The sequence below is a fragment of the Eumetopias jubatus genome, unplaced genomic scaffold (genome assembly GCF_037043125.1).
Source record: "Eumetopias jubatus isolate StellerSeaLion01/CBP00866 unplaced genomic scaffold, mEumJub1_p1.0 scaffold_14, whole genome shotgun sequence".
In the NCBI taxonomy this organism is placed as follows: Eukaryota; Metazoa; Chordata; class Mammalia; order Carnivora; family Otariidae; genus Eumetopias; species Eumetopias jubatus.
The window spans coordinates 90,612,124-90,637,187 of NW_028274820.1; the positions used below are offsets into that span (position 1 = coordinate 90,612,124).

Genomic DNA, 25,064 nt, shown 5'->3' on the forward strand with positions numbered 1-25,064 from the left:
ACAAACTAGAGTTTAGGTTAATGATTAGAGGATACATTTTTCTTCTCTCTTTGTAGTCCCATTTTAACCGATAACCAGAAACATCTGCCCTTTTGAAAGTAGTGGGAAGTTAAACTCCCATCCTTCTCTCTGAGCTCTCAGGTACACTGCTGTTGAAGAAAAATGTATTCATGACCCTGGTTAATGACATTACGATGACTTTATTCAAGAAGACTCCTACAATGCAGTTCTGTAGTAGGGGAGAGCGATCAGCCTTAACTCTGAATACCCTAAGAAAAGGTGGGAATTTATAGCCCAGGAGCAGGGTTGGGTCAGGAGCTGGAAAATTACTAAGACGAAAGATCAGGGATAAGGCAGGAGGTGGGGAAATCCTGCTGAAGGCAGGCCAAGGTGATCAGACATCACCTGAGTGATGATAGAGACTGAGGAACCCAATCAGATATGGAGGGTGGGGATTCTAACTATACTGAATTAGCAAGATTCTTGCTGAAATTGGAAAATGCAGAGACCAAAACAAAAACTCAAAAGACAAACCTAGTGTCTGATGGACTTAAGACAGAATGGTCATAGTTGAACTTGTCCTTTAGACATTTTGACTACATAGATCTCTTCCAGTTAAGTGATGAATGAACAGAAAACCCAGCATGACTTGGGCTTGAAAAAGATCCTGCAGAAGAGGGGAAATGTTTTCCTGCTCTGAAGATTTAGAGGAAAAATTTCCTCTAAGAAGCAAGTGAAAATTGTTGAGTATGCTCAAAAAATATAACAAAGGATACAGCTGCATTATAGAATACCTTGGGATAATAGATTTTTTAAGATGTATTTATTTATTTGAGAGAGAGAGAATGAGCATGGGGGGGAGGGGCAGAAAGAGAGAGAGAATCCCAAGCAGACTTCACGCTAAGCATGGAGCCCAACACCAGGCTCGATCCCAGGATCCTGAGATCACGACCTGAGCCAAAACCAAAAATCAGATGCTTAATCGACTAAGCCATCCAAGCACTCCACTTGGGATATTTTTAAATAGAATTCTAAGAGAAGACATATGATGACTTAAATAAATGAGGCACGTACCACATTCCTTGAAAGGAAAATTCAATATTATAAAGGTGTCACTTATTCCAAGTTAATCTTTTAATGTAATGCAACTGCAATCAAAATCCCAATGAGAATATTTTATTTAATATAATGATTTAAAAATTCATCTGGAAGAATTTAAAAATCAGAATAACTTGGAAAGACTTTTAAAGGAAAGAATAATGAGGAAAGCATGCCCAACTAAATAAAGTACAGTACAAAGTTATTAATTTTAAAACAGTGTGGGGGCTCGTGGGTGGCTCAGTTGGTTAAGCATCCAATTTGAGGTTTCAGCTCAGGTCATGATCTCAGGGTCGTGAGATCAAGCCCTGCATCAGCCTCTGCACTCAGCAAGGAGTCTGCTTGAGATTCTCTCCTTCTGCACACCCCTCTCTCTCTCACTCAAATAAATAAATAAATAAACAAACAAACAAACAAACCTTTTTAAAAAAATAAAAACAAACCAGTGTGGTAATGGTTGAAAACACAGCAAAGAAATTAATGGCAGAAAATAGTAGCCCTTAAACAGATAGATCCTAGGATATATAAGAACTTAATATGTGATGAATAAAGTCTTGATTCCCATTTATTCAACAAATGATATTGAGATAATTGGCTTTTAGGGAGAAAAAAATAAATCTGAAGCCTCACTTCATACAATACACTTAAAGAAATTCCAAATAAATTCAAGAGTTAAATTTAAAAATCTAAACAACACACATACAAGTACTTTTTTAAAAAGGTGATTATTTATCTTATCTATTGGATATAGAAAGTATTACTAAGTCTAAAAGTAGATCAAAAAATAGCAAAGGAAAAAGTAATAAATTTTACCATAGAAACATCAAAGCTTTGATATGGCAAAAAAATCTTATATAAGGGGCGCCTGGGTGGCTCAGTTGTTAAGCATCTGCCTTCTGCTCAGGTCATGATCCCAGGGTCCTGGGATCGAGCCCCACATCAGGCTCCCTGCTCCACAGGAAGCCTGCTTCTCCCTCTCCCACTCCCCCTGCCTGTGTTCCTGCTCTCGCTATCTTTCTCTGTCAAATAAATAAAATCTTTAAAAAATATATCTTAATCAAAAACCAAGACACACTTAAAATGTTTAAGGCAATTAATAAATACAAATATTTAGTATTCTTAATATGTATTGGATTTTTTTTTTTTTTGCAAAATAAGAAAAACATTGACTTCTGGTTAAAAATGCCAGGTTATACACTCTCTCCATCTTGAAACGCCAATAAAATGACCTAACATGTATTTTAGAAGAGTAAATCACAAGATAAGAAGATCTGAGCAGGAGACAATTGCAACAAAACTTTGAAAGGCAAAGAGCAGATGGATAGTGTTAACTGATCTGATCGCCCTGGGGAATCCGTATCCTATGCTAGCAATAGGTAAATGGCATTACACTGAAAAACTCACAAGATATCAGGAACTGGCTCTTGAAGTAAGATTAAATGTGGAGCTAAAACAGATTTAATGTCTTTTGCAGAACCAGTCAGGTAACTGTCCTACCCTGTCTTGGCAGAAGACTAGAAGTTTATTCTGCAGAAAAGGCAAGACACAGGGTCTATGGACTCTGCAGGGAAACTGGCACAGTTGAAGTGGAGATACCATACTGAACACCGGGGTGATTCATTGAATATATGCACACTGAACACTAAAACGTCCTGCTCACTTCCCCACTGAGCTTCTCGAACACTTCCAACCAGGCATTTACTCTCCAGGCAAGAGACCGGAAAGTCCTTTTCTGGAGGATAGGATGATCTGGGAGGAAAAGCGTAAAGATGCTGAGATTCAGGCTTCCCCAGCTATGCTGGGAAAACCATAAAGACACTCAAAAGTCATGACACCATATTAAGACTACAATGTGAATTGTGACCCTTGCAGTTAGGTTATGTGGCATTCCTGCATATCATACTGCAATGAAGTCCAAAGTGAACAAGACCCAGTCTCAGGCTCAGAACTTCCAGTCAAGGTTTTGAGACCCAACCTTTAAATATGAACAGATATACAAGGATCATCAGACAACCAAAGAACTATAGATGACAGAGACCCAAATAAAGAAACAGATGAAAGTAACTTGTCCTGTAGGGAGATGATAATTTTTTTAAAAAGATTTTATTTATTTATTTGAGAGAGAGAGAAAGAGAAAGAGATAGCGAGAGAGCACGAGTGGGGAGGAGAGGGAGAAGCAGATTCCCCAAGAGCAGGGAGCCCAAAGCAAGTCTCGATCCCAGGACCCTGGGATCATGACCTGAACCAAAGGCAGACACTTAACCAACTGAGCCACCCAGGCACCCGGGAGATGATAATTTTTAAAACACACTCTCATTTATATCCTTGGCAAGTAAGATCTTGCATTCATAAAACTAGAATAGGATGCATAAAACAAGAATATTCAGAGAACAAAAAAAGCTCTTAAAGTATTACAGTAGAAATAAATTCAGTAGAAGAATTGGAAGATAAAGTTGATAAAATTTCCTCCCCACAAAAAACAAAAATACAAAAAGATGTAAATAGGCAAGAAAAGGTAAGAGAATTAGAGGACCATTCCAGGAAATCCAGCATGTGAATCAAAGGAGTTTGAGAAAGAAACTCAAACAAACTGAAGGATGACTGTTTGCATATTAAAAGGAACTATTGAGTACACAGTATAATGGATGAAAATAAACTCAGGCCGTGGCACATAAATAAAAATTTACAACCCTGGATTATAAAGCAGTTTTTTTTTCCAGCTTCTGGAGTGGAGAAAGGGGGAGAGGTTACATAAAGTTTGACTTTCTTAAAATCACCCTGAAAATTACAAAGCAATGGAAAAATGCTTTCAAAATTCTAAAAGAAAATTATTTCCGGGCGCCTGGGTGGCTCAGTTGGTTAAGCGACCGCCTTCAGCTCAGGTCATGATCCCAGGGTCCCGGGATCGAGTCCCACCTCGGGCTCCCTGCTCGGCGGGTAGTCTGCTTCTCCCTCTGACCCTCTTCCCTCTCATTCTCTCTCTCTGTCAAATAAATAAATAAAATCTTAAAAAAAAATTAAAGAAAAAAAAAGAGAATCATTTCCAACCTAAATTTCTATACTCAGCTAAGCTATCAATCAAAAGTGAGCGTAGAACCCACACACTTTCATATAAACAAAGTCTTATGAAATTTATTTCCTATGTACTCTCTCTCTCTCTCTCTCTCAGGAAGCTACTGGATTATTGTGTTCCTCCAAAAAAGAAAAAATATGGGAACAGGAGACCGAGACTTGAGAACTGACATGAAGGGAATTCCCAGGATGGGGTAAAGGGGCATCTCAGGGTGACATATATGATGTATACCAGGCATATACAGCAACCATTCAAAATTGCAGCAAGTCAGAGAGCTCAAGGAGATCGTTCATCAAGATGAAGCTGATGTGAATGAAATTATTTATTTATTTAAATTTTATTTATCTCATTCTTTTTAGAGAGAGAGAGAACATGAGGAGGGGAGGAAGGGAGAAGCAGATGGAGAGGGAGCAAGAGAATCTTAAGCGGGCTCCACACTGAGTGTGGAGTAGGGCTTGAACTCATGACCCTGAGATCATGACCCAAGCTGAAATCAAGAGTTGGACGCTTAACCTAATGAGCCACCCCGGTGCCTTGTGAATGAAATTATTAAGAAGAAATCTAGGCAGTAAACAAAGAGTATAGAATTGAATTAGAAATAAGCGCATAGAAAATTAAGTATATTAGAAACAAGAAAGATGTAAACTCCAGGGAAAACAAAAATCTGGGCAGGAAAAGAGAACATGATTCAGCTCCAAATAATATCATAGTCATTAATTATAATGTATACACGGAATATTGATCTATGCTGGGAGCACAGAAGAATAAGGGATGGGAAGTCTGCTTGTATGTGGTGAGTGAGGGGCTGTGAAAGAAAAGGAGATCTCAGACATTCATACTGGCATATCGATTAGTAATACCTAGAATGGAAGGGTGTTAATTAGAGATTTGGAGGATAGTACCTAAATAATCAGCTTAAAGAGATGAAATGTTTGCCTCGGTCTAGAAAAAAAGGGAGGGGGCGAAGATTTCTGGTGGGAAGGGGAAGCCTGTTTATCTATCTTCTTTAAACACATCACTGCTTACACCCTGAGTGTACCCCTGCTCCCCCATCCCTCCGTCCAAAACCGGAGATGGATTGGGAGCCACTGCTCCAGGTCTCCCTTCTGTTCTGCCCCAAAGACACACCTGTCCTTTTTTGTTTTTAGTGCTTTAATGCTGATCATGGAGAAATGGACTGGGGAAACAAAAATGAAAGCAGGTGAAGCGGCAAGGGTTGCAGGATCTCAGAATTTGTCTCAAGGCTGGGGCCTTCATCCAAAGCGCCCAGTCCCTCTTCCAAGATGGTAATAGGCAACGTACTGGACTTTTGCTCTCAGGCACAGGTTCAAAGGGTATGCCTCATGAAACATGCCCTGGTACTGTTCTAAAAAATACATTTTAAATGGTAGTCACTTTTCCCAGTTATAAAGTAATACATGGACATTGAAGGAAAGTAAATGGCAAATAGAGAAAAATATAAAGAATAAATTTAAATCACCCTAATTATATAACCCAGAAATGATTAACATTTTGTTCCAGTCTTTTTTATCTTTAACCAGATAAATTTTATCAGCACACAGATAATATATATCTTTCATATATAATGTAAACCACCCATGAATAACCTTAAAGATTTCTACCAGTCTTTTTCTGTCTTTAAATAGATAAATGATTCTCAGTATACATATACTTTCTACCTCTCATAATTATAAATTACATTGGCTGCTATTACCCTAGTGAAAAACTTGAAACAACCTGAACGTCCTTTAATAGGAAATAGTTAAATAAATTAGAATATAATTATATCTTCTAGAATATTAAATACTAAGTGATCATTTTTTAAAAAGTACTGTTGCAGAAGTGTGTTTGCTGAAATGGAAAAATACAGTGCATTGTATATGTTTTAAAAGGGAGAGGAGAGCTATTTTTTACAATTAATTTTTTTTAATTATTCAAAAAGGGAGGGAGGGTGCAAAATTCTGTGTACAGTACAATCCTTTTCTTGATGTGAAAAATAAATTTTCTGTACCTGGCACAGAGCTAAGCTCTTTGTGTGCATTATCTAATATAATTCTCAAGGCTTTGGAAAAATTAAAAAACAGTTCCACTTCACAGAAACACAAGGACTTCAAGAGAAAATAATGCAAATGTTGTCCAGGGTAGAGAGGAGAGGGAGCATTAAGTCTCCACTAGAGAGAGCAATATGCCTTAGGCACTTGGGAACCTGGAAGGGATGATCCCCCTGAGAAGGTTGGGGGTTGGGACATGTGCAATTTGAGAAGCCTGTGGGCAAGAGGAGAAGAGTGTGGATGAATGGAGAAGTGGTCAACAGTTGGGGACAGAGGTGTCTGGAGGGTGAGCTACTGGAATCTGGCCTCACCCATGTCATCATTTTGATGTTCCCTTCTTGAGTCAATCCAATGAGTGGGTAAAGGTTGATGTCACAGGGACTTTTCTTTGAAATAGATCAGAATGGGGAGCAGAGCCTCTGGAATATAAGATGGGACTGATGAATTCCTCTTGAGTTTTAAAATCCTGAGCACTCTGAGTCCCAACTACTTCACTACTGGACAAAGAGCACTTTGTTCATCTTTTTTCTGAGCTCCCTGCACCAAGCAGATAAGGACCTGCTACACTGTAGGAAATGGCATCATGTGCCTTCCCTATTGGTAACTACTCAACCTAAACCCAGAGGAAGCAGAAGCGCACCAGGCCCCGTCTTTGGGACTCCACTGATGTGATGGATTGTCTGGTCACTCTTCTACCCCCAAAGCCACCACTGTTCCTGCTCCAGCCAGAGCTCCAATGGTACATCTGGTGACGTGGCTGTCAAGAGGGCAGGAGCAAAGTGGCTGCATACCTACATACCCCTGTTGGTGGGCGTGGCCTTTCTACAGAGCCGAGGACAGGTGCAGAGCTAGGGCAGGGCTGAGCTCAGCTGCGGGGAAGTCACTGGGTGTAAAGGACTGAGCCAGGGCTAACTCAAGCAAAAATGTCTGCAAGCAAGCACAAGATATCTGGATGGACTTTGTGCCAGGGGTACTTGCTCCCCACTTGAGATACTCCCAGGAAAACAGAGAGACATACTGCCTGGAACCACTCTAGAAAAAGAAATTACCAGTAAAAATCATGAATAATTCTAGAGATGGAATGAAGGCCCAGAATGACATGGAGTCAATCTTTGATTTCTTCTAATGATTGCCTTTCAAACTTGATGTCTTATTTTGAAATTAATGATAGAGTATGCCCTTCCATGAATATCAGAAGTGAACACCTAAGTGAGGAAGGCTCCTGGGGATGCACCCAAGACCCCTAAAGGCATACCAGGGGGCAGCTATCCATGTTGCCAAGGATTACAGCTGTCTACCCCATACTGGGCACAGTGCTTGTGAGCTCTGATTTCAAGAGCAGCAGTGGGGTGCCTGGGGGGCTCAGTCCGTTAAGCATCCAACTCTTGATTTTTGGCTCAGCTTGTGATTTCAGGATCGTGAGTTGGAGCACCACACTGGGCTCCACACTGGGCATGTAGCCTGCTTAAGATTCTCTCTCTCCCTCTACCCCTCCCCGCCCTCTCCACCCCCACCCCAGTTATCATGGCTTATCATTCCTTTTTGATTATTTAATGTGGTTTTAATCACTAAGATCTTCTGAAATCTTATTGCAACATCAGCCTGTTTTGGGTTATCGGCAAATAATCAGCAATCAAATCTACTTGGCCTTTGAGTCAATTGACTTTCAGTTAGGTTTTATAATCTATAATGTCTTAGGCAGTTACTCATCAGCATCTAAGAGGGAAGCTTATTTCCATGGGTAGAACGAAATGCATGTTTATTCCTGCCCCCACCTTAGTCTAAAGACATCAGCGTGATTTTATTTCCCTCTTTCTCTGTGTGTTTAATGAAGGGGTAAGTTCAGGTTCTTTGGACCCTAACTCCTGATTAGTTTGTGTTTCTCACAGAACCCACCAGAAGGCTAGGCCCACAGGTGCTTTTACTACCGATTACCAATTGAAACATGGCACTTCATCACCTTCCCTGTCAACATCATAGCTGTCCATAACAGATATGGAAGGGACCTTCAGATATTGTGTAGTTGAACTCCTTCATTTTATAGATGAGAAAATTGAGCCTTAAAGAGGGTAGATGATTTATCCAAGTTCCCATGGCACAGAAGCCAAGACTGGGGTTCAGGCCTCCAGTTTCGGAGCTCAATACTTTCCCATAATTATAATTAAGGCCATCTAAAGTTTAGGAGCTTTGTGTTTGTAACTCTTCATGGGGCCGGGACAAGGGTGAGATCCCCGGGTCCCCAGGCAGAGTCCTGCAAGGGCTCCCTAATGCTACTGCAGCCTCTTACATTCCTAGAGCCAATCCTGGAAAATGGTGGGGTCTGGATTTTAGGATTCTGAGAGAAAAACCAGAGCAAGCCCTGTACCTTTTTGAGTCCTTGGTTGGGGATCTGGAAAAAATCTTGGCTCACAGAGATGGTGACATATAAGAGAGCAGGGAACTAACCCACCAAAGCTGTGGGCACAGGTCTCCCACTCCTTAGCAGAGATTGCGAGAACTTAAGCCTTGGCATATCGCCTGGAAATGACTTTGCAAAGTGCCTTTGATTGGATTCAGGCAAAAAGGCCATGCCAGACATGAACGCTGTCTACGCTCAGCCTCTCCTGGAAACAAGTGGCCAGCCCTGTATCAGTCTAGACCTGTGTGGTTTGATTCAGATAATTGACAAAGAAGAAATGGATAATTTTTCCTGTCCAGTCATTTTCTGTCAAGACAGGTCGGGTAAAACCCACTGTAGGAAATGTTTTCCATATCCCTTCACAAACCCAGGGCTGAGCACAGGCCTGGCACAGATTAGGTCAAAAGGAGACTGATGGTGAAGGGACCTCACTTGCCTGGCTCCTTCTATAGTCCCGGGAGGGACCCCTGCAATGTGTTCACTAGCCATATATCTTTGTCAAGTTTGCAAAAGTAAACAGTTTCAGCCACATTTGGCTACAACTCTTGTCTCTTTGCACTGCCACCTTGCGGATTCTAAGTCTTGCATCAGATGGCATTTGAAAGACCATAAGCACTTTTAGGATCTGGCTAAGGGGAGGCTGATAAATTCAGTTTGAGTGTGGTAGGATGTACTTATGTGGTTTGAGACCACTAAACCACACACGTATACTTAATTTATTTCTAGCCACCTTGGTGTCATGATTGTTTCTCACCATATTCCTACCACCCTCCGTACCAGCTCACTCTACTGTGTGACGAGAAGGCACAGAACCCGAGGTCACATTATGTCATGAATGTGTCCCATAGCACCTGACATTTGACCTACGTGGGTGGTGGATGAGAAACAAGGTCTGAAATGTATGGTGTCAGAAAATCGATTTTTTGGAAAATCGGACAACCATCAGATATGCGCAATTGCCAGAAAAGATTTGGTTCTCATTGCTACGCAGGCAGGATGGAAGCTGTCTCCTCTCAAGAATATACATAATAATGCACCATATACACTTATAAATGCAGCACGCATTTTTAAATTTTTTGACAGAAATCGAGTACAACAGAATTTCTGTGTTTGCAGGGCACAAATCCACAGCACTATTACAGTCTGTGCGTGAAGGCAGAATGATGTATTTCAGCTAGCAGGAACACAAACAAATTTGGACAAATCCATGATAATTCATGACTGAATTATCTTTCCTTCTCTTTATAAAATGAAGAGGTGATCAAAGAGTACACAGCCTTCAATTAAAGAAGAAAAGAGTACACAGGCATAAAATGTGAGGGAGAAGTATTACAGGGGGCTGTAAGAACGTTAAATAATAAAAACGTCATGCTCTATTTTGGAATTTGTGGCATTTGTGGTGTTTATCTACTTTTTAAAATTTGTGATTTGCTGTGATTTTTTTCAAGTTAATAATATTCTCTCTCATATGTGATTTTGTATTCATACTTCTGTTTTTTTTCTTAAAGAGGACACCAAAAACTGTGTAAGCTTCCGGCTGAACAAAACCTGGATCTGTCCTTGGACTAGATGCTAAATTAATGTTAAAGGAAGAAGACGCAGGACTAACGGGTCTGAGGTGAGGGGGTGAGTGGGGGAGGGCTGGAGGACCCACAGAGAGGGATTTCCTGAGCTGACGGTAACCAAGGGAGCCACTGTGTGGAGTTCTGGGAATCAAGGTGGGGCAGGGGGTGGTGGTAGAGAATAGGAAGAGGGGAGGTGTGGAAATGAGGAGGGGGAAAGCTCCAGAGACATTTTCCTGGCCTCACAATTTTGTCCAGGCCAGCTCCAGAGCAATCGGATTCCATTTTACTCAGACTAATTTTAGCAGCCTATGTATGAGCATAAAGGACTTGATGTTTTTGTTTTTGTTTTTTAAGATTTTATTTATTTATTTGAGAGAGCGAGAGAGAGGGAGAGAGCACAAGCAAGAGGTGTGGCAGGCAGAGGGAGAGGAAGAAGCAGACTTCCCACCGAGCAGGGAGCCTGATGTGGAACTCGATCCCAGGACCCCAGGATCATGACCTGAGCTGAAGGCAGACGCTTAACCGACTGAGCCACCCAGGTGCGCCAAGGACGTGATGTTTTTTGTTTTTTGTTTTTTAAAGGTGATTCCACTGATTTTAACAATTGCTCATATCAATGCGACTCTAAGGGAGAAAAGGCAATATGAGCATTGGCCTTATTTTATAGGTCCCAAACCCCATATCCCACTCAGTGAATCTCTGCTGTCTTGTCTACTCAGAACAAAACTCCTCTTCTCTGCTTCTTTGGGAAACTTTCCTCAGTAGGAGTCTCCATATTTGTTGCCCCGATGGGTGAGAGCTGGGCATCTGGTTTATGTTGCACCAATTAGCGCTCTTCCCTGGAATTTTAAAATGGGAGACTTGCCGGAGCAGAACTCACCTGCTCTGGGAGAGAAGTGTGAGGACTGCCAGCCACCTGTCCACCCTCCTGTGCAGGGAGCCTGTCCATGACAACAGAGCACAGCCACTGGCAATGTGGTGAGGAGACTGCTCTGTCTTCAGACAGGAGAGCCCCCTGCACCTAGCCCGATGCTCCAGAGGGCCCCGCTCTGCCTTCTAGGGGGAGGTGTCTGTGGGGCCAAGGGGACATGTCCACCTCAAGTCTGTGTGCCTCTCCCGTTTGACAGCCAAGAATTCTCTGCCCAAATGGCCCTGAGCCTTTTCCAGAGCCTGCTTGGGCCTCTTCCTCAGGTCTGAAGGCAGACCATCATGGCAGACCATGATGCAGGTGTACACATCCCCAGGCCCGAGGATGGCCAAGCATCAGCTATCTGGGGAATCTGGTGTGTGTGTGTGTGGGGGGGGTGGAGCTTGGATATGCAGGCTGTGGTGTCCACATTCATGCATGTAAGACCATTTATGATCTGGAGCAAAGCTTGAGGTAGGAAGAGAAGGAGGAAGGCCACAGGCTGGGGATTGGCCCTCCCCATGTGGCTAAGTTCCAAAGCAGAATTTTGAGTGGTGACAGAATTCCAGATTCAAACCTGGCCTTCCAGGTAGAATGATCAGAACATATCTTATTTAAGAGTCTCTAAGTTTGGTTTATAACTCTCCAATATTTAGACATGCAGTGTGTGGGAATCCATTTGTATTCTTGCCCTGCATCTCACAAAAATTAGGGGCAGGCCTTTGTAGAAACAAGAGAAGTCCCATCTGAGTCCTTGTTCCTGATGCATGATGCACCTTGCCTTTCTCTTACCTTGATCTTATACATTAATAGAGAACAAATCTTTGCCTAAACTAATCTGGATTTATGTAACGTGAACCGAGAATACTAGCCAATACAGACAGTAAGTGTTGGAGCTAGGACTTGAACCCGGGCTCTGATTCCAAGTCCCATGTTCCCTCTGTTAGGTCCCACCAGCTGCCTAAGCACCTCTCCAGCTGCAAGCCAAACAAATTTTGCTGATACTCCAGCAGTGAAAAGTCAGAAGCCAGGGAAAAGAGTTTTACCTACCTGACTCCTAAAAACACTTGCAGGAGAGTGCAGAGGCCGGAGACGAAGAAAATGGTGCTGATGAGGTAGCTCTGAGTCAGGGGGTCATGCTGCAGGCACAGGTCCTTGGCCAGGATGAGTGGCACGGCCACGAGCCCCCCCAGGGCTGTGAGGAAGTGCTGTGGGCAGAGCAGAGAGAGTGGACAGACAGGTAGATGCTGGGCTGCCTCCTCCACCCTCATTCCTAGTCCTCTGCCAGAGGAAAGAGCTCTACCTCTGGTCTCAGAGGAGCCTGACCGGGAGTGACAGGCAGACATCCAGATTAGCAGTGGGAACAAGGGAGACCAGGCAGCAAGAAACAGAGACCCAGCCTGAGGGTCTGGGGTTCAAGGGTAGAACTCTAACACTGGGAACTGATATCCTGGGTAAGAAACCCAGGCACGGACACAAAACAGGAGGACATAACAGGAACCAAAGAGGGGGCCTTCAGAAAAAGAACAAGGCAAGAGGGCCGCCTCGGTGGCTCAGTTGGTTAAGCATCTGCCTTTAGCTCAGGTCATGATCTCAGGGTCCTGGGATTGAGCCCTGCAGCGGGCTCTCTGCTCAGCAGGAAACCTGCTTCTCATTCTCCCTCTGCCTGCCTCTCTGCCTACTTGAGCGCGCGCTCTCTCTCTCTCTGTCAAATAAATAAATAAAATCTTTTTCAAAAATCTAAAAAAAAGAAAAAAAGAACAAGGTAAGAGGCTCATAATTAAAACAAGGTACAAGGTGAGGGCAAGACTAATGACCAGGAAGCCCTGAGCACATTCCCCTGGACAGATCATATGTTAAGTCACAAAACAGCCTTGGCAAATTTAAGAAGGGAATCATACCAAGGGTCTTTTCTGATGGTAATGGTATGAAACTGGAGGAAAACTGGAAAATTCACAAATTTGTGGAAAGTAAGCAACACCCTCCTGAACAACCAATGGGAATAAGAGGAAATCAAAAGGGAAATTTAAAAAAATATATCTTGAAACAAACAAAAATGGAAACACAACATATCGAAACTCCTGGGAAGCTCATAGTGATAAACGCCTAGAAGAAAAATCTCAAGTAACCTAAGTCTACACCTCCAGGAACTAGAACAAGAAGAATAAACTAAGCCCAAAATTAGCAGAAGGGAGAAAGAATTTATATCATTAAAATGTCCATACTATCCAAAGCCAGCTATAGAGTCAATGAAATTGCTATCAAAATTTCAATGATGTTCACAAGAACAGAAAAAAACAATGCTATAATTTGTATGGGACAACCAAAGTCCTCAAATAGCCAAAGCAATCCTGAGAAAGAAAAACAAAGAAGCAGCCATCATAATTCCTCATTTCAAACTCTATTACAAAGCTACAGTAATCAAACAGTATGGTACCTGAGAACTGGTTGATGTTTTCATTTACCTTAAAATGTAAGACAAAAATGAAATAATAAAAACATACCAGAATTTCATTTGCTTCCCAAACATAAGCAGATTCTTTACTAAATTTGATGGCAGTTTTTTAAAACTGGAAGAATGTTATTTTCAAAAAAACCCAAAAAACAACAACAAAAAAGAAAAACCAGAATGGTACTATCATAAAAGTAGACAAATAGACCAATAGAACAGAATTGAGACCCCAGAAATAAACCCATGCATACATGGTCAACTAACATTTGACAAGGAAGCCAAAAAGACTTGATGGGGGAAAGGGTAGTCTCATCAATAAATGGTATTGCAAAATCTGGACAGCCACACACAGAAGAATGAAAAATGGAACTCCTACCTTGCACCATTCATAAAAATTAACTCAAGATGGATTAAGGACTTAAATATAAGGCCTGAGACTATGAAAGTCCTAGAAGAAACCACAGTGGAAAAGCTCCTTAACATCAGGTTTTGACAAAGATCGTTAGCTATGGCACCAAAAGCACCAACAACAGAAGCAAAAATAAGCAAGCAGGACTACATCAAAGTAAAAAGCTTTGCACAGCAAAGGAAACAGCAAAATAAAAAGGCAGCCTACAGAATGGGAGAAAGTATTTGCAAACCGTCTCTCTGATAAAAGGTTAATATCCAAAAAAATTTTTTTAAGATTTTATTTATTTGAGAGAGAGAGGGACAGAGATAGTGAGAGAGAGCATGAGCAGGGAGGAGAGGGAGAAACAGGCTCCCCGCTGAGCAGGGAGCCCGACTCAGGGCTCCACCCTAGGGTCCCCAATCATGACCTGAGCCAAAGGCAGATACTTCACTGACTGAGCCACCCAGGCACCCCATTAATATCCAGATTGTCTAAGGAACTCATAGAGCTCAATAGCAAAACCCAAACAATCTGATTTAAAAAGTGTGCGAGAGACTTGGAGCTCGGGAGGATGGTGGGGCAGGAGACTCCCGAGTTCACCCCCTTCCACGCTTACAACTAGGTATCATCCCCATCCAAATCAAGAAACCGAACAGTGATCCGAAGACGGGCAGAACAAATTCCACAACTGAACATAGAGAAGCAGCTGCATCTGAAAGTTTTGGAAGGTCAGCAAGGTGGAGGGAGGCTGCCCGCAGCAGGGAGGGAGCTGTGCACACAGAAAGGGCAGACAAATGGGCCCTGGCACCAGGGGGCTCACACAGGGAAGACGAATCCCTGTGACGTTTGGCTTTAAACACAAGAGGGACTGAATTCCGTGAGTCTGTAAAACCGTGGGGCGGGGGGGACTTGGAGCCCAGAGCTGTGAAAGGCAGCTGACTCAGCACTGGGCCGACTGGAAGGGGAAGTGACAGCCGGGTCACCGCCCTTAAAGAGCCAGCAGCCTGCAGGGAGAGGCAATATAAAAATGGCAGTTCAGGGGCACCTGGGCGGCACAGTCGGGTAAGCGGCCAACTCTTGGTTTCGGCTCAGGGCTCAGGTCGTGATCTCAGGGTTGTGAGACTCAGTGGGGAGTCTGCTTGGGTCTCTCTCTCCCTCTCCCTCTGCCCCTCCCCCTGTGCGCTCCCTCTCTCTCTCTCTCTCCCTCCCTCTTATACAACATCTGGGGCAAACGGAGACAGATCTGTTCAAACTGATTTCGGAGCATACTGGGGGACTTCTTTGAAAACAAGGGAGCCGGCAGGTGCCCTTTTCCTCCCCCATCCTCCAGCATAAACACAGAGCCACTTTGCACGACAGTTGTGGCCTCCGCCGGGCTCAGGGCAAATTATGTTAAAGCTGCGAATGTGCTTCACCAGCCGCAGGGTGCACTGCTGCCAGGCCCACGCACCCAGCCAGTGCACTGAGCCCAGCCTCACACCCCCAGCCACCTGGCTCACAGTCCCCAGTTGACAGCTGCCTAAGTGCTTCGGGGGATCTGGCCTAGAACTAGTGGCCCAATGCAAATTTTGCTAACAAAATTGGGAATTTGGGAGCTGCCCCACTCCCAAACTGCCTGGCGGGCATGCCCCTTCAGAACTGGCCTGCCTGGATCCCACTGACAGACAGAGAGCAAGCACAGCCCACAACAGGCAGAGGGCAGTACAGATGACTGCCCTGAAAGGAACAGTGACTCAGACACAACAGCAGGGCATTAGCAACACACAGGAGACTCGCCTGAAATGCCATGTCCTGGTGAACAGGGGACACTGCCCTGCAGGGCACTCAGGACCTCCTCTTCATAAAGCCACCACTTTCAAGAGCAAAATCAGAGCTATCTTAACACACAGAAACAGACACAGAGAGACAGACAAAATGGGGAGACAGAGAAATTTATCCCAAATGAAAGAACAGGACAAGGCCATGGCCAGAGAGCTAAGCAAAAAAGATATAAGTAACATGCCTGCTAGAGAATATAAAGCAATGATCATAAGGAAACTCACCAGACTTAAGAAAAGAGTGGAAGACATGAGTGAGACCCTTAACACAGAGATAAGGACTAACACAGCAGAGATATAAGGGCTCAGTAAACAAAATGAGGAGCACATGTGATGGGATGAATAACAGGATAGGAGAAGCGGAGGAAGAAATGAGTGACCTCGAAGACAGAGTCATGGAAAGTAATCGAGCTGAACAAAAGAGAAAAAAGAATTACACAAAACAAGGACGGACTTAGGGAACTCAGTAAATCCATGAAACATAATAACATTTGTATTATAGGAGTCCCAGAAGAAGAAAGAGAGAGAACGGGGGCAGAAAATGTATTTGAAGAAATAATAGCTGAAAATGTTCCTAATCTGAGGAAGGAAACAGACATCCAGATCCAGGAGGCACAGAGAACTCCTGACAATATCAACAAAAGGAGACCCACACCAAGACATAGTGTAATTAAACTTGCAAAATATAGTGATAAAGAAAAAAAATCCTAAAAGCAAGACAAAAGAAGTCATTAACTTACAAGGGAAAACCCACAAGGCTAGTAGGAGATCTTTCAACGGAAACTTGGCAAGCCAGAAGGGAGTCGCATGATCTAGTCAAAGTGCTTAATGGGAAAAATCTGCAGCCAAGAATATTCTATCCAGCAAGACTATCATTCAGAAATAGAAGGAGAGATAAAGTGTTTCCCAGACGAACAAAAACTAAAGGAGTTCATGAAGACTAAACCAGTCCCTTAAGAGATATTAAAGGAGACACTTTGAGTGGAAAGGAGAGACCAAAAGTGACAGTATAAAGGCAGGAAACACAAAAGCAGTAACAATGAATATTTCTGTAAAAAATCAGTCAAGGAACTCACATACACACAAAAATATAAAATATAATAACATATACCTAAAACATGGGAGGAGAGGAGAAAAGAATGGATTTAAACTTAAAGGACCACCAACTTAATATAGACTGCTATTTGCAGAGGAGGTTATATACAAACCTAATGGCAGCTATATACCAAACCACTAATAAACATGCAAAGAGTAAAGAGAAATAAATCCAAATATATCACTGAAGAAAATCAGCAAAATATGGCAGAGAGAAAGACAAGAAAGAATCAGAGAAAATCTTCAGAAACAATCACAAAACAAGTAATAAAATGGTAATAAATAGATATCTATCAATAATTACTTTGAATGTAAATGGACTAAACACTTCAGTCAGAATACATAGGGTGTCGGAATGGATTTTAAAAAAGACTCATCTATATGCTGCTTACAAGAGACTCATTTTAGACCTAAAGACACCTGCAGATTGAAAGTAAGGGGATGGAGAAATATCTATTATGCAAATGGATGTCAAAAGAAAGCTGGGGGTGGTGGGTACCTGGATGGCTCAGTCAGTTATGCATCTGACTCTTAGTTTCAGCTCAGGTCATGATCTCAGGGTTATGAGATTGGGCTCCAAACTCAGAAGGGAGTATGCTTGAGGATTCTCTCCCCCTGTCCCTCCCCCTGCCCATGCTCTCTCTCTCTCAAATAAATAAATAAATCTTAAAAAAAACAGCCAAGTAGCAAGACTTATTTCAGACAAAATAGACTTCAAAACAAAGACTGTAACAAGAGACAAAGAAGGACACTATATAATAATAAAGGGGACAATCCAACAAGAAGATATAACAATTTAAATATTTATGCACCCAACATGGGAGCACCCGAATACATATAAACAGTTAATAACAAACATAAAGGAACTAACCAGTAGTAATACAATAATAGTAGGGGACTTTAACACCCCACTTACATCCATAGACAGATCATCTAAACAGAAAATCAACAAGGAAATAATGGCTTTCAATGACACACCAGAACAGATGGATTTAACAGATATATTCAGAACATTCCATCCTAAAACAGCAGAATACACATTCTTTTCAAGTGCACATGGAACATCCTCCAGTATAGATCATATCAGCCCACAAAAAGCCTCAACAAATTCAAGAAGACCAAAGTCCTACCATGCATCTTTTCTGACCACAACACTATGAAAGTAGAAGTCAACCACAAGAAAAAAATCTGGAAATATCACAAATACATGGAGGTTAAGTAACACGCTACTAAACAGTGAATGGGTCAGCCAGTAAATAAAAGAAGAAAAAAGGAGTACATGGAAACAAATGAAAATGAAAACACAACAATCCAAAACCTTTGGGATTCAACAAAAGCAGTTCTTTTTTTTTTTTTTAAGATTTTATTTATTTATTTGCCAGAGAGAGAGAGAGAGAGAGAGAGAGAGAGAGCGCACGCACAAGCAGGGGGAGCAGCAGGCAGAGGGAGAAGCAGGCCTCCTGCTGAGCAGGGAGCTTGATCTGGGACTCGAACCCAGGCCCCTGGGATCATGACCTGAGCCGAAGGCAGATGCTTAACCGACTGAGCCACCCAGGCATCCCAACAAAAACAGTTCTAAGAAGGAGGTTTATAGCAATACAGGCCTATCTCAAGAAGCAAGAAGAATCTCAGATAAATAATCTAACCTTAGCCCTAAAGGAGCTAGAAAAAGAACAACAAACAAAACCTAAAACCAGCAGAAAAAAATGAAATAATAAAGATTAGAGGAGAAATAACTGAAAACTAAAAAAACAATAGAATAAGTCAATGAAACCAGGAGCTGGTTCTGTGGGGAAAAAAAATCAATAAAATTGATAAACGTCAGGCCAGACTTATCAAAAAAAAAAAAAGAAAGGACTCAAATAAATAAAATCACAAATGAGAGAGGACAAATAACAACCAACACTACAGAAATACAAACAATTGCAACAGAATATTATGAAAAACTACATGCCAACAAACTGGACAACCTGGAAGAAATGGATAAATTCCTGGAAACACAAAATACCAAAACTGAAACTGGACAAAATAGAAAATTTGAACAGACTGATAACCAGCAAAGAAATTGAATCAGTAAGCAAAAAACTCCCAACAAACAAAAGTCCAGGGCCAGGTGGCTTCACAGGTGAATTTTAACAAACATTTAAAGAAGAGTTAATACCTGTTATTCTCTTAACTATTCCAAAAAAATAGAAAAGGAAAGAAAACTGCCAAATTCATTCCATGAGGCCAGCATTATCCTGATACCAAAACAAGATAAAGACACCACTAAAAAGGAGAACTACAGGTCAATATCCCTGATGAACATAGATGCAAAAATCCTCAACAAAATACTAGGAAACTGAATTCAACAATACATTTAAAAAATCATTCATCGTGATCAAGTGGGATTTATTCCTGGGTTGCAACGGTGGTTCAATATTCCCAAATCAACCAATGTGATACATCATATCAATAAGAGAAAGGATAAGAACCATATGATCATTTCAGTGGTGCACAGAAAGCATTTGACAAAGTACAATAACTATTCATGATAAAAAAAAAAAATCCTCAGCAAAGCAGGTTTAGAGGGAACACACCTCATCATAATAAAGGCCATGTATGAAAAACCCACAGTTAATATCATCTTCAGTGGGGAAAACCAGAGAGCCTTTCCTCTAAGGTCAGGATGTCCACTCTCACCACTTTAATTCAACATCGTACTGGAAGTCCTAGCCACAGCAATCAGACAACAAAAAGAAATAAAAGGCATCCAAATTGGTAAGGAAAAAGTAAAACTTGCACTATTTGCAGATGACATGATACCATGAAAACCTGAAAGACTCCATCAAAAAAACTGCTAGAACTGATAAATTCGGTAAAGTCACAGGATACAAAATCAACATACAGAAATCTGTTGCATTTCTGTACACCAATAGTGAAGCAGCACAAAGAGAAATTCAGAAAACAATCTCATTTACAACTGCACCAAAAGTCATAAGAAACCTAGGAATAAACCTAACTAAAGAGGTGGAAGACCTATACACATGGAGTGTGAAGGACATTCCATGCTCATGGATAGGAAGTACAGATATCATTAAAATGTCTATACTACCCAAAGCAATCTATACATTTAATGCAATCCCTATCAAAATACCAACAGTATTTTCCCCAGAACTAGAACAACCAATACTAAAATTTGTATGGAACCACAAAAGACCCTGAATAGCCAACACAATCTTGAAAATGAAAAACAATGCTGGAGCGGCACCTGGGTGGCTCAGTCAGTTGAGCATCTGAGTCTTGATTGCAATATTCTGTTGCAATTCAGCTCAGCTGAATCATGAGATTGAGCCCCATATCAGGCTCTGTGCTGGGCATGGAACCTGCTTAAGATCCTCTCTCCCTCTCCCCAAGAAGAAGAAGACGACGACGACGAAGCAGCAGCAGCAGGAGCAGCAGCAGAAGCAGGAGGAGGAGGAGAGGAGAGGAGAAGAAGAAAGCAAAGCAAAGCTGAAGGCACCACAATTCTGGACTTCAATTATATTACAAAGCTGTAGTAATCAAAACAACATGGTACTGGCACAAAAATAGACACATAGATCAATAGAACAAAGTAGAAAACCCAGAAATAAACCCACAACTATAGGTTAATTGATCTTTGACAAGCTGAAAAGAATATCCAATGGGAGAAAAGCAGGCTGTTCAACAAATCATGCTGGGAAAACTCGACAGCTGCATTTGGCTTTCTTAAATTCAAAAATATGTCCTTATAGTTCTCTGAGTCAGTGGCTGTAGATCTATATTATCTATATGATCCATTTTATCGGCTCATAATACTTTTTAAGTAGTATGACATCAGCTTTTCTTACTTTATGGAAAAGCACCAAGAAGTAAACAAAAAGTGTACCCCATCCCTGATATTCCATAATGAACACTTTGTAAAATTAAAAGAAACACATCTGTGAGTCTGGCAAATTCATGTTACAGAAACTTACAGAATCAGAAGTGAAAACGGAAAGCCACCTCCCCTTTCTTGGTTCTTCTTCCCAAAGCTAAATACCTTTGTTAGTTTCTTAGGGATCCTTCAAAACCCCAAATCACTCCACATACTTATCTCTATCTTTCTCTCTCTCTGTTTTTAACACACACATAAAAGATAACAGCATATACATAGTTATTTACTTTGCTTTTTTCACTTACCATCTATTGGGGAATATTCCCTAACTGCAAGAGAAATATATCTTTCTCTTTTTAGCAGCTGCATACAAAAATCATCTGTTCGGATGTGGTCACAGTTTGTTCAGCCCGTTCCCTTTGAAGGATATTTGGGTTGTTTCTAGGGTTTGTGCTTATTTGTTTGTTGGGTGGTTTGATGTTACCATTGCCAATAATGTTACAAGAATGTCTTTGTACCTAACAAGTCTTGCCAGTGTATCCACAGAGAAATTCTTAAACACTGGGGACTGGGTTAAAGGGCATATGATTTACATGTTGATAGAAACCACCAATGGTCATCCAGAAAGGTTGCATCAAAAAATGTTCCAACACAAGCGTTTGACAGTGCTTGTTTCCCCAAATTCCCCAAGCCCTGGTTATCACATTTTTAAGTTGTTGCAAATCAAATAAATCGAGGTCAGTATCGTGAAAATGATGCAGTCGGCGTCCTTGATGTGACCTATCGGCTTAGCATGAGGGAGACTCTTGTGCTAATTCCAACCCCCCACCCCCACACCCCTGAGAGAAAGAGAGACAAGGAGCTTTGAGTTCCCCTGGAGGTCAACTACGTGGAAGACAAGAATATCAGTAACCAAAGTTGTAGATCTTGACTAATTCGGCCTGGGTGTGATCAGTGTGGTTTTTGAGGCAGAGCCTCTTTGGACCCAGGGCTCGCTGGGTGGCATTACCTGGATCCCCATGAGGATGCAGAGGTACCACGGTGGGACATCCAGGATGCTGTAGATCAGTGGGCTGCTGCTGGAGCTCCCGGCCCGCCCAGGCTTCCTCCTGCCTTGGCCATCGTTGTGACAGTTGAGCACATCATCATCCCTCTGCTGGGGACAAGAGAAGGACACACCTAGACATTTTAAGAGGAATCAAGCGGACTTCCTGATTTCAGCTGGGTAGATGGATGGCCTGCCAGGGGCAAGAGGCAAGGGGACAGCGATAACGGTTGGCCAGTTTGGGGTTTCTGGGTCCCGACTCAAAAGACCAGTGATTTTCTACATTACACATCTTTAGTAGGGCCTGTGTGTGTGGTCTGGGGTCATGCGAGGTGAGTGGCTGCTTTGCCTGAAGCCCTTTGTTGAGTAGCGGCTTCGTGGAGGAGGGGTTGGGAGCCAACCCCAAGGTCAGAAAATGGGCAGATCTCCCTCCCAGACAGGTACATGGGGATCCTGGCCCCAGAATGCTGTAGCTGCCCTCAGAGGGGCTCGCCCTGTGTTTACACCCGCCAAAGCTCTCCTCACGGCGTGGTTATTCTAACGGACAGTTACCGTATCCATCGCTTCTGCTGGGCTGTGAGTTCCTAGAATGCACTGATTGTGCCTTACTCTTCTGTGTAGTCCCAGCTTCTAGATTAGCCAACACCTGTGTTCAGTGTGGACCGAATGAATGGATGTAGCGTGCCAATGTAAATGGGTGCAGTGCCCGACTGCCTGGGGCTGCCAGGCAAGGCAGAAGGAGACTCGGGTGCAGGGACAGCAATGGAGTTCCCGGGAGGAAGAGGGGTCCCTTGCCCCTCTGACTCCACTCACACCCCACAGAGCTTCCAGTACCCTGCCTGGCCCTCTAGGTTTGTTTCCTAACACTCCCATCTGCCTGGCTGTAGCCAATGGGGTTGTCCAGGTTCCTCCAAGTGTGGCCCCCGTTGTCCTGTGTCAGAGCCTTAGCTCCCCCTGTGGGGCCCCCCTTGAGCCCCCTGCTTCCCCCACCCACTTGCAAGAGCTCAACACCTCCTCCCCATCACCTCTCCTGACCTCCCCACACCCATATGATTTTTCTCCCCGGTAACTCCCAGCACCCTGTGTTTCTCTGTTACATAATTTGCTGTTTTCTCTCTTGTACCAGAAACATTTCTGTGTACGCTGCATTCCCCTAGCTAGGCCACAAGCTTTCAGGGTCAGGAAGCTATCTCCCCCTTGTTAATGTTCCTCAAAGTTTCCAGCAGAGCAACATGATACAAAACCAAAGACATCTCAGAAGAGTGGGTGCCGAGGATGAAGAGAAGGCAGGCCACTGAAAAGGGGATGGGTACAAGCCCAGACCTGCCACGCTCCAGGTGGCCTCAGGTAAACCAAAATGTAGAAGTCTCTGACTGATTTCCCAAGACTTTTGTTTTGTTTTGTTTCCATGACGGTAGGGGCAGAAAGAATCCTGAAGAGAAAAAGCAGCGAGATCTCTCAAGTGCCTTGCACGAGTTCCGGGGAAAAACAGCCGGGGTCTCTTCACCAGGGGGCTGAGCCTCTGTGGGCGGGGTCTGGCGGCCTGGCCCCAGGGGACAGCTGTGGGCGCCCAGCCAGCGTCTGTGGGTGACCCCCATCCCGCAGGGCCCGCAGGCCCCGGTGAACAGGAGCTCTTTCCCCCTGGGGGTGAGCAGTGCCAAGAACAAGAGTGTCTCCACTCAGTTCACCCTCTTACTTTTAGGTGCTCAAAAATCGGTTGGGAAGGTGGGGGGGGGGGCAGGGCTCAAGGCCTTGCCAGAGAAGCCTCCAGAGGAACCTTACTGTTACTGTATCTCTCTGGGCCTCAGGTTCCTTATCTGGGAACAGAAGCACCCGCATCGTTGGCTTGGAAGGAAGAAAATAAAACATATAAAGTGCCCGGGCTGGATTGGTTGTTTGGTAAATATTAGTTCTCTCTCTCTCCGATGCCCTCTCTCTTTCCCTTTGCTTTGTTTTAGAAAGTCCTTCTGATCAAAGAAATCATAGCACGGAGAAACCTGGAAAACAAATATTTAGGTATCTTCAGAGACCAACTGGGAATAAAGGTAAAACTAAAAGGATCTTCCAGGGCTTCCTCCTTGCTTGGGAATGCATTCACCGAGTTCAGCACTCAGGGAGGAATCTTGGCCTCACGACGGCGTGGTAGGGAAGGCAGCTGCACACCTGTCTAGCGATCTACAATCTTCTCTAGAACGTGAGCCGCATGTGCTGAGCACGAATAATGAACTAGGGCACCAGGACCCCCTCCAGGCCTTTCTTCCGTTCTGCCTGCCCCCTTCTTCTCGTCTCCTCTCTTTCAGCCGCACTCACCAAAGGTTCGGGGTGCTCACAGCTGGTGATGACAGAGCTCATGGCAACCTGGGGTCAGTTCCTGTTGGCCTCCTCTCAGGAGAGAAACGAAGTGAACCCGCTCCAGCTGAAAGAGATTAACGTCTCACTGCCTGCCAAAATCATAAGGGAGAGCGAAAGCCAGGGATTCTGGGCTGGGCTGGCCCTGGGGAGGGTGGGGCTTCCAGACTTCCCTTCTTGCCCCCTCCAATCACCACAGGAGACCAAGGTGCACTCAGGTGCAGCAAATGTTTCATAATTTAATAAGTTTGAGAAAGTGTAGAGGAGTTAATGATCCTCTATGACACTATGGAAACAAATCAGGTGCAGCCTTTTGGGAGTGGCATGAGATTACTTTCTGAAGCCTGATTCCAGGGGGCGCGAGAGGAGGGGGATGAGGGTGAGGCCCTGGGCTGCACACACGGGCCGTGCGGTTTTTTTAAAGCTGATTCTTTTTTTTTTTAAATATTTTATTTTATTATTTGACAGAGAGAGAGACAGTGAGAGAAGGAACACAAGCAGGGGGAGTGGGAGAGGGAGAAGCAGGCTTCCCGCCAAGCAGGGAGCCCGATGCGGGGCTCGATCCCAGGACCCCGGGATCACGACCCGAGCCGAAGGCAGACGCTTAACGACTGAGCCACCCAGGCGCCCCTAAAGCTGATTCTTAATGACTAGTTGAGCTGGAAAGGAAAAGCACTGAAGAAATAGTCCGACCAGCCTGGCCTCTGAGATGCAATAATGAAGTCATCATGAAACATAGGGCATTACTGTTGATCTGGGAGAAGCTGCCAAGGTGCATTGGTGGAGCAAAGCCCTCAGGTGAGAACCTGAGAAAAAATGCTTCTAATCCTTAGGTGTCTCCCTAACACGCCGAAACGTCTAAGAACCCCCCTTTCAGAGAGAGAAGTCCGGCAAGGGGTACTCCTGCTCCTACTCTGCACACGGTCCTCCTCAAAAACTCTGAATA

At 43.3% G+C, this 25,064-nt stretch overlaps 1 protein-coding gene across 1 annotated transcript in view; it reads right to left on the reverse strand.

Annotated features, from left to right (window-relative positions):
- LOC114211635 (solute carrier family 23 member 1-like) overlaps positions 1 to 24,272 on the reverse strand; it is a 46,069-nt gene extending 21,797 nt beyond the window's left edge. Inside the window, exons 1-3 of the mRNA XM_088018475.1 lie at positions 24,080 to 24,272; positions 21,734 to 21,880; positions 12,143 to 12,300 (exon numbers count right to left, since the gene is read on the reverse strand). Of these exons, the coding sequence (XP_087874601.1) occupies positions 12,143 to 12,300; positions 21,734 to 21,880; positions 24,080 to 24,121 (347 nt within the window). The 5' untranslated portion in view covers positions 24,122 to 24,272. The remainder of the gene's footprint in view (positions 1 to 12,142; positions 12,301 to 21,733; positions 21,881 to 24,079) is intronic.
- Between the last annotated feature and the right edge of the window lie 792 nt (positions 24,273 to 25,064).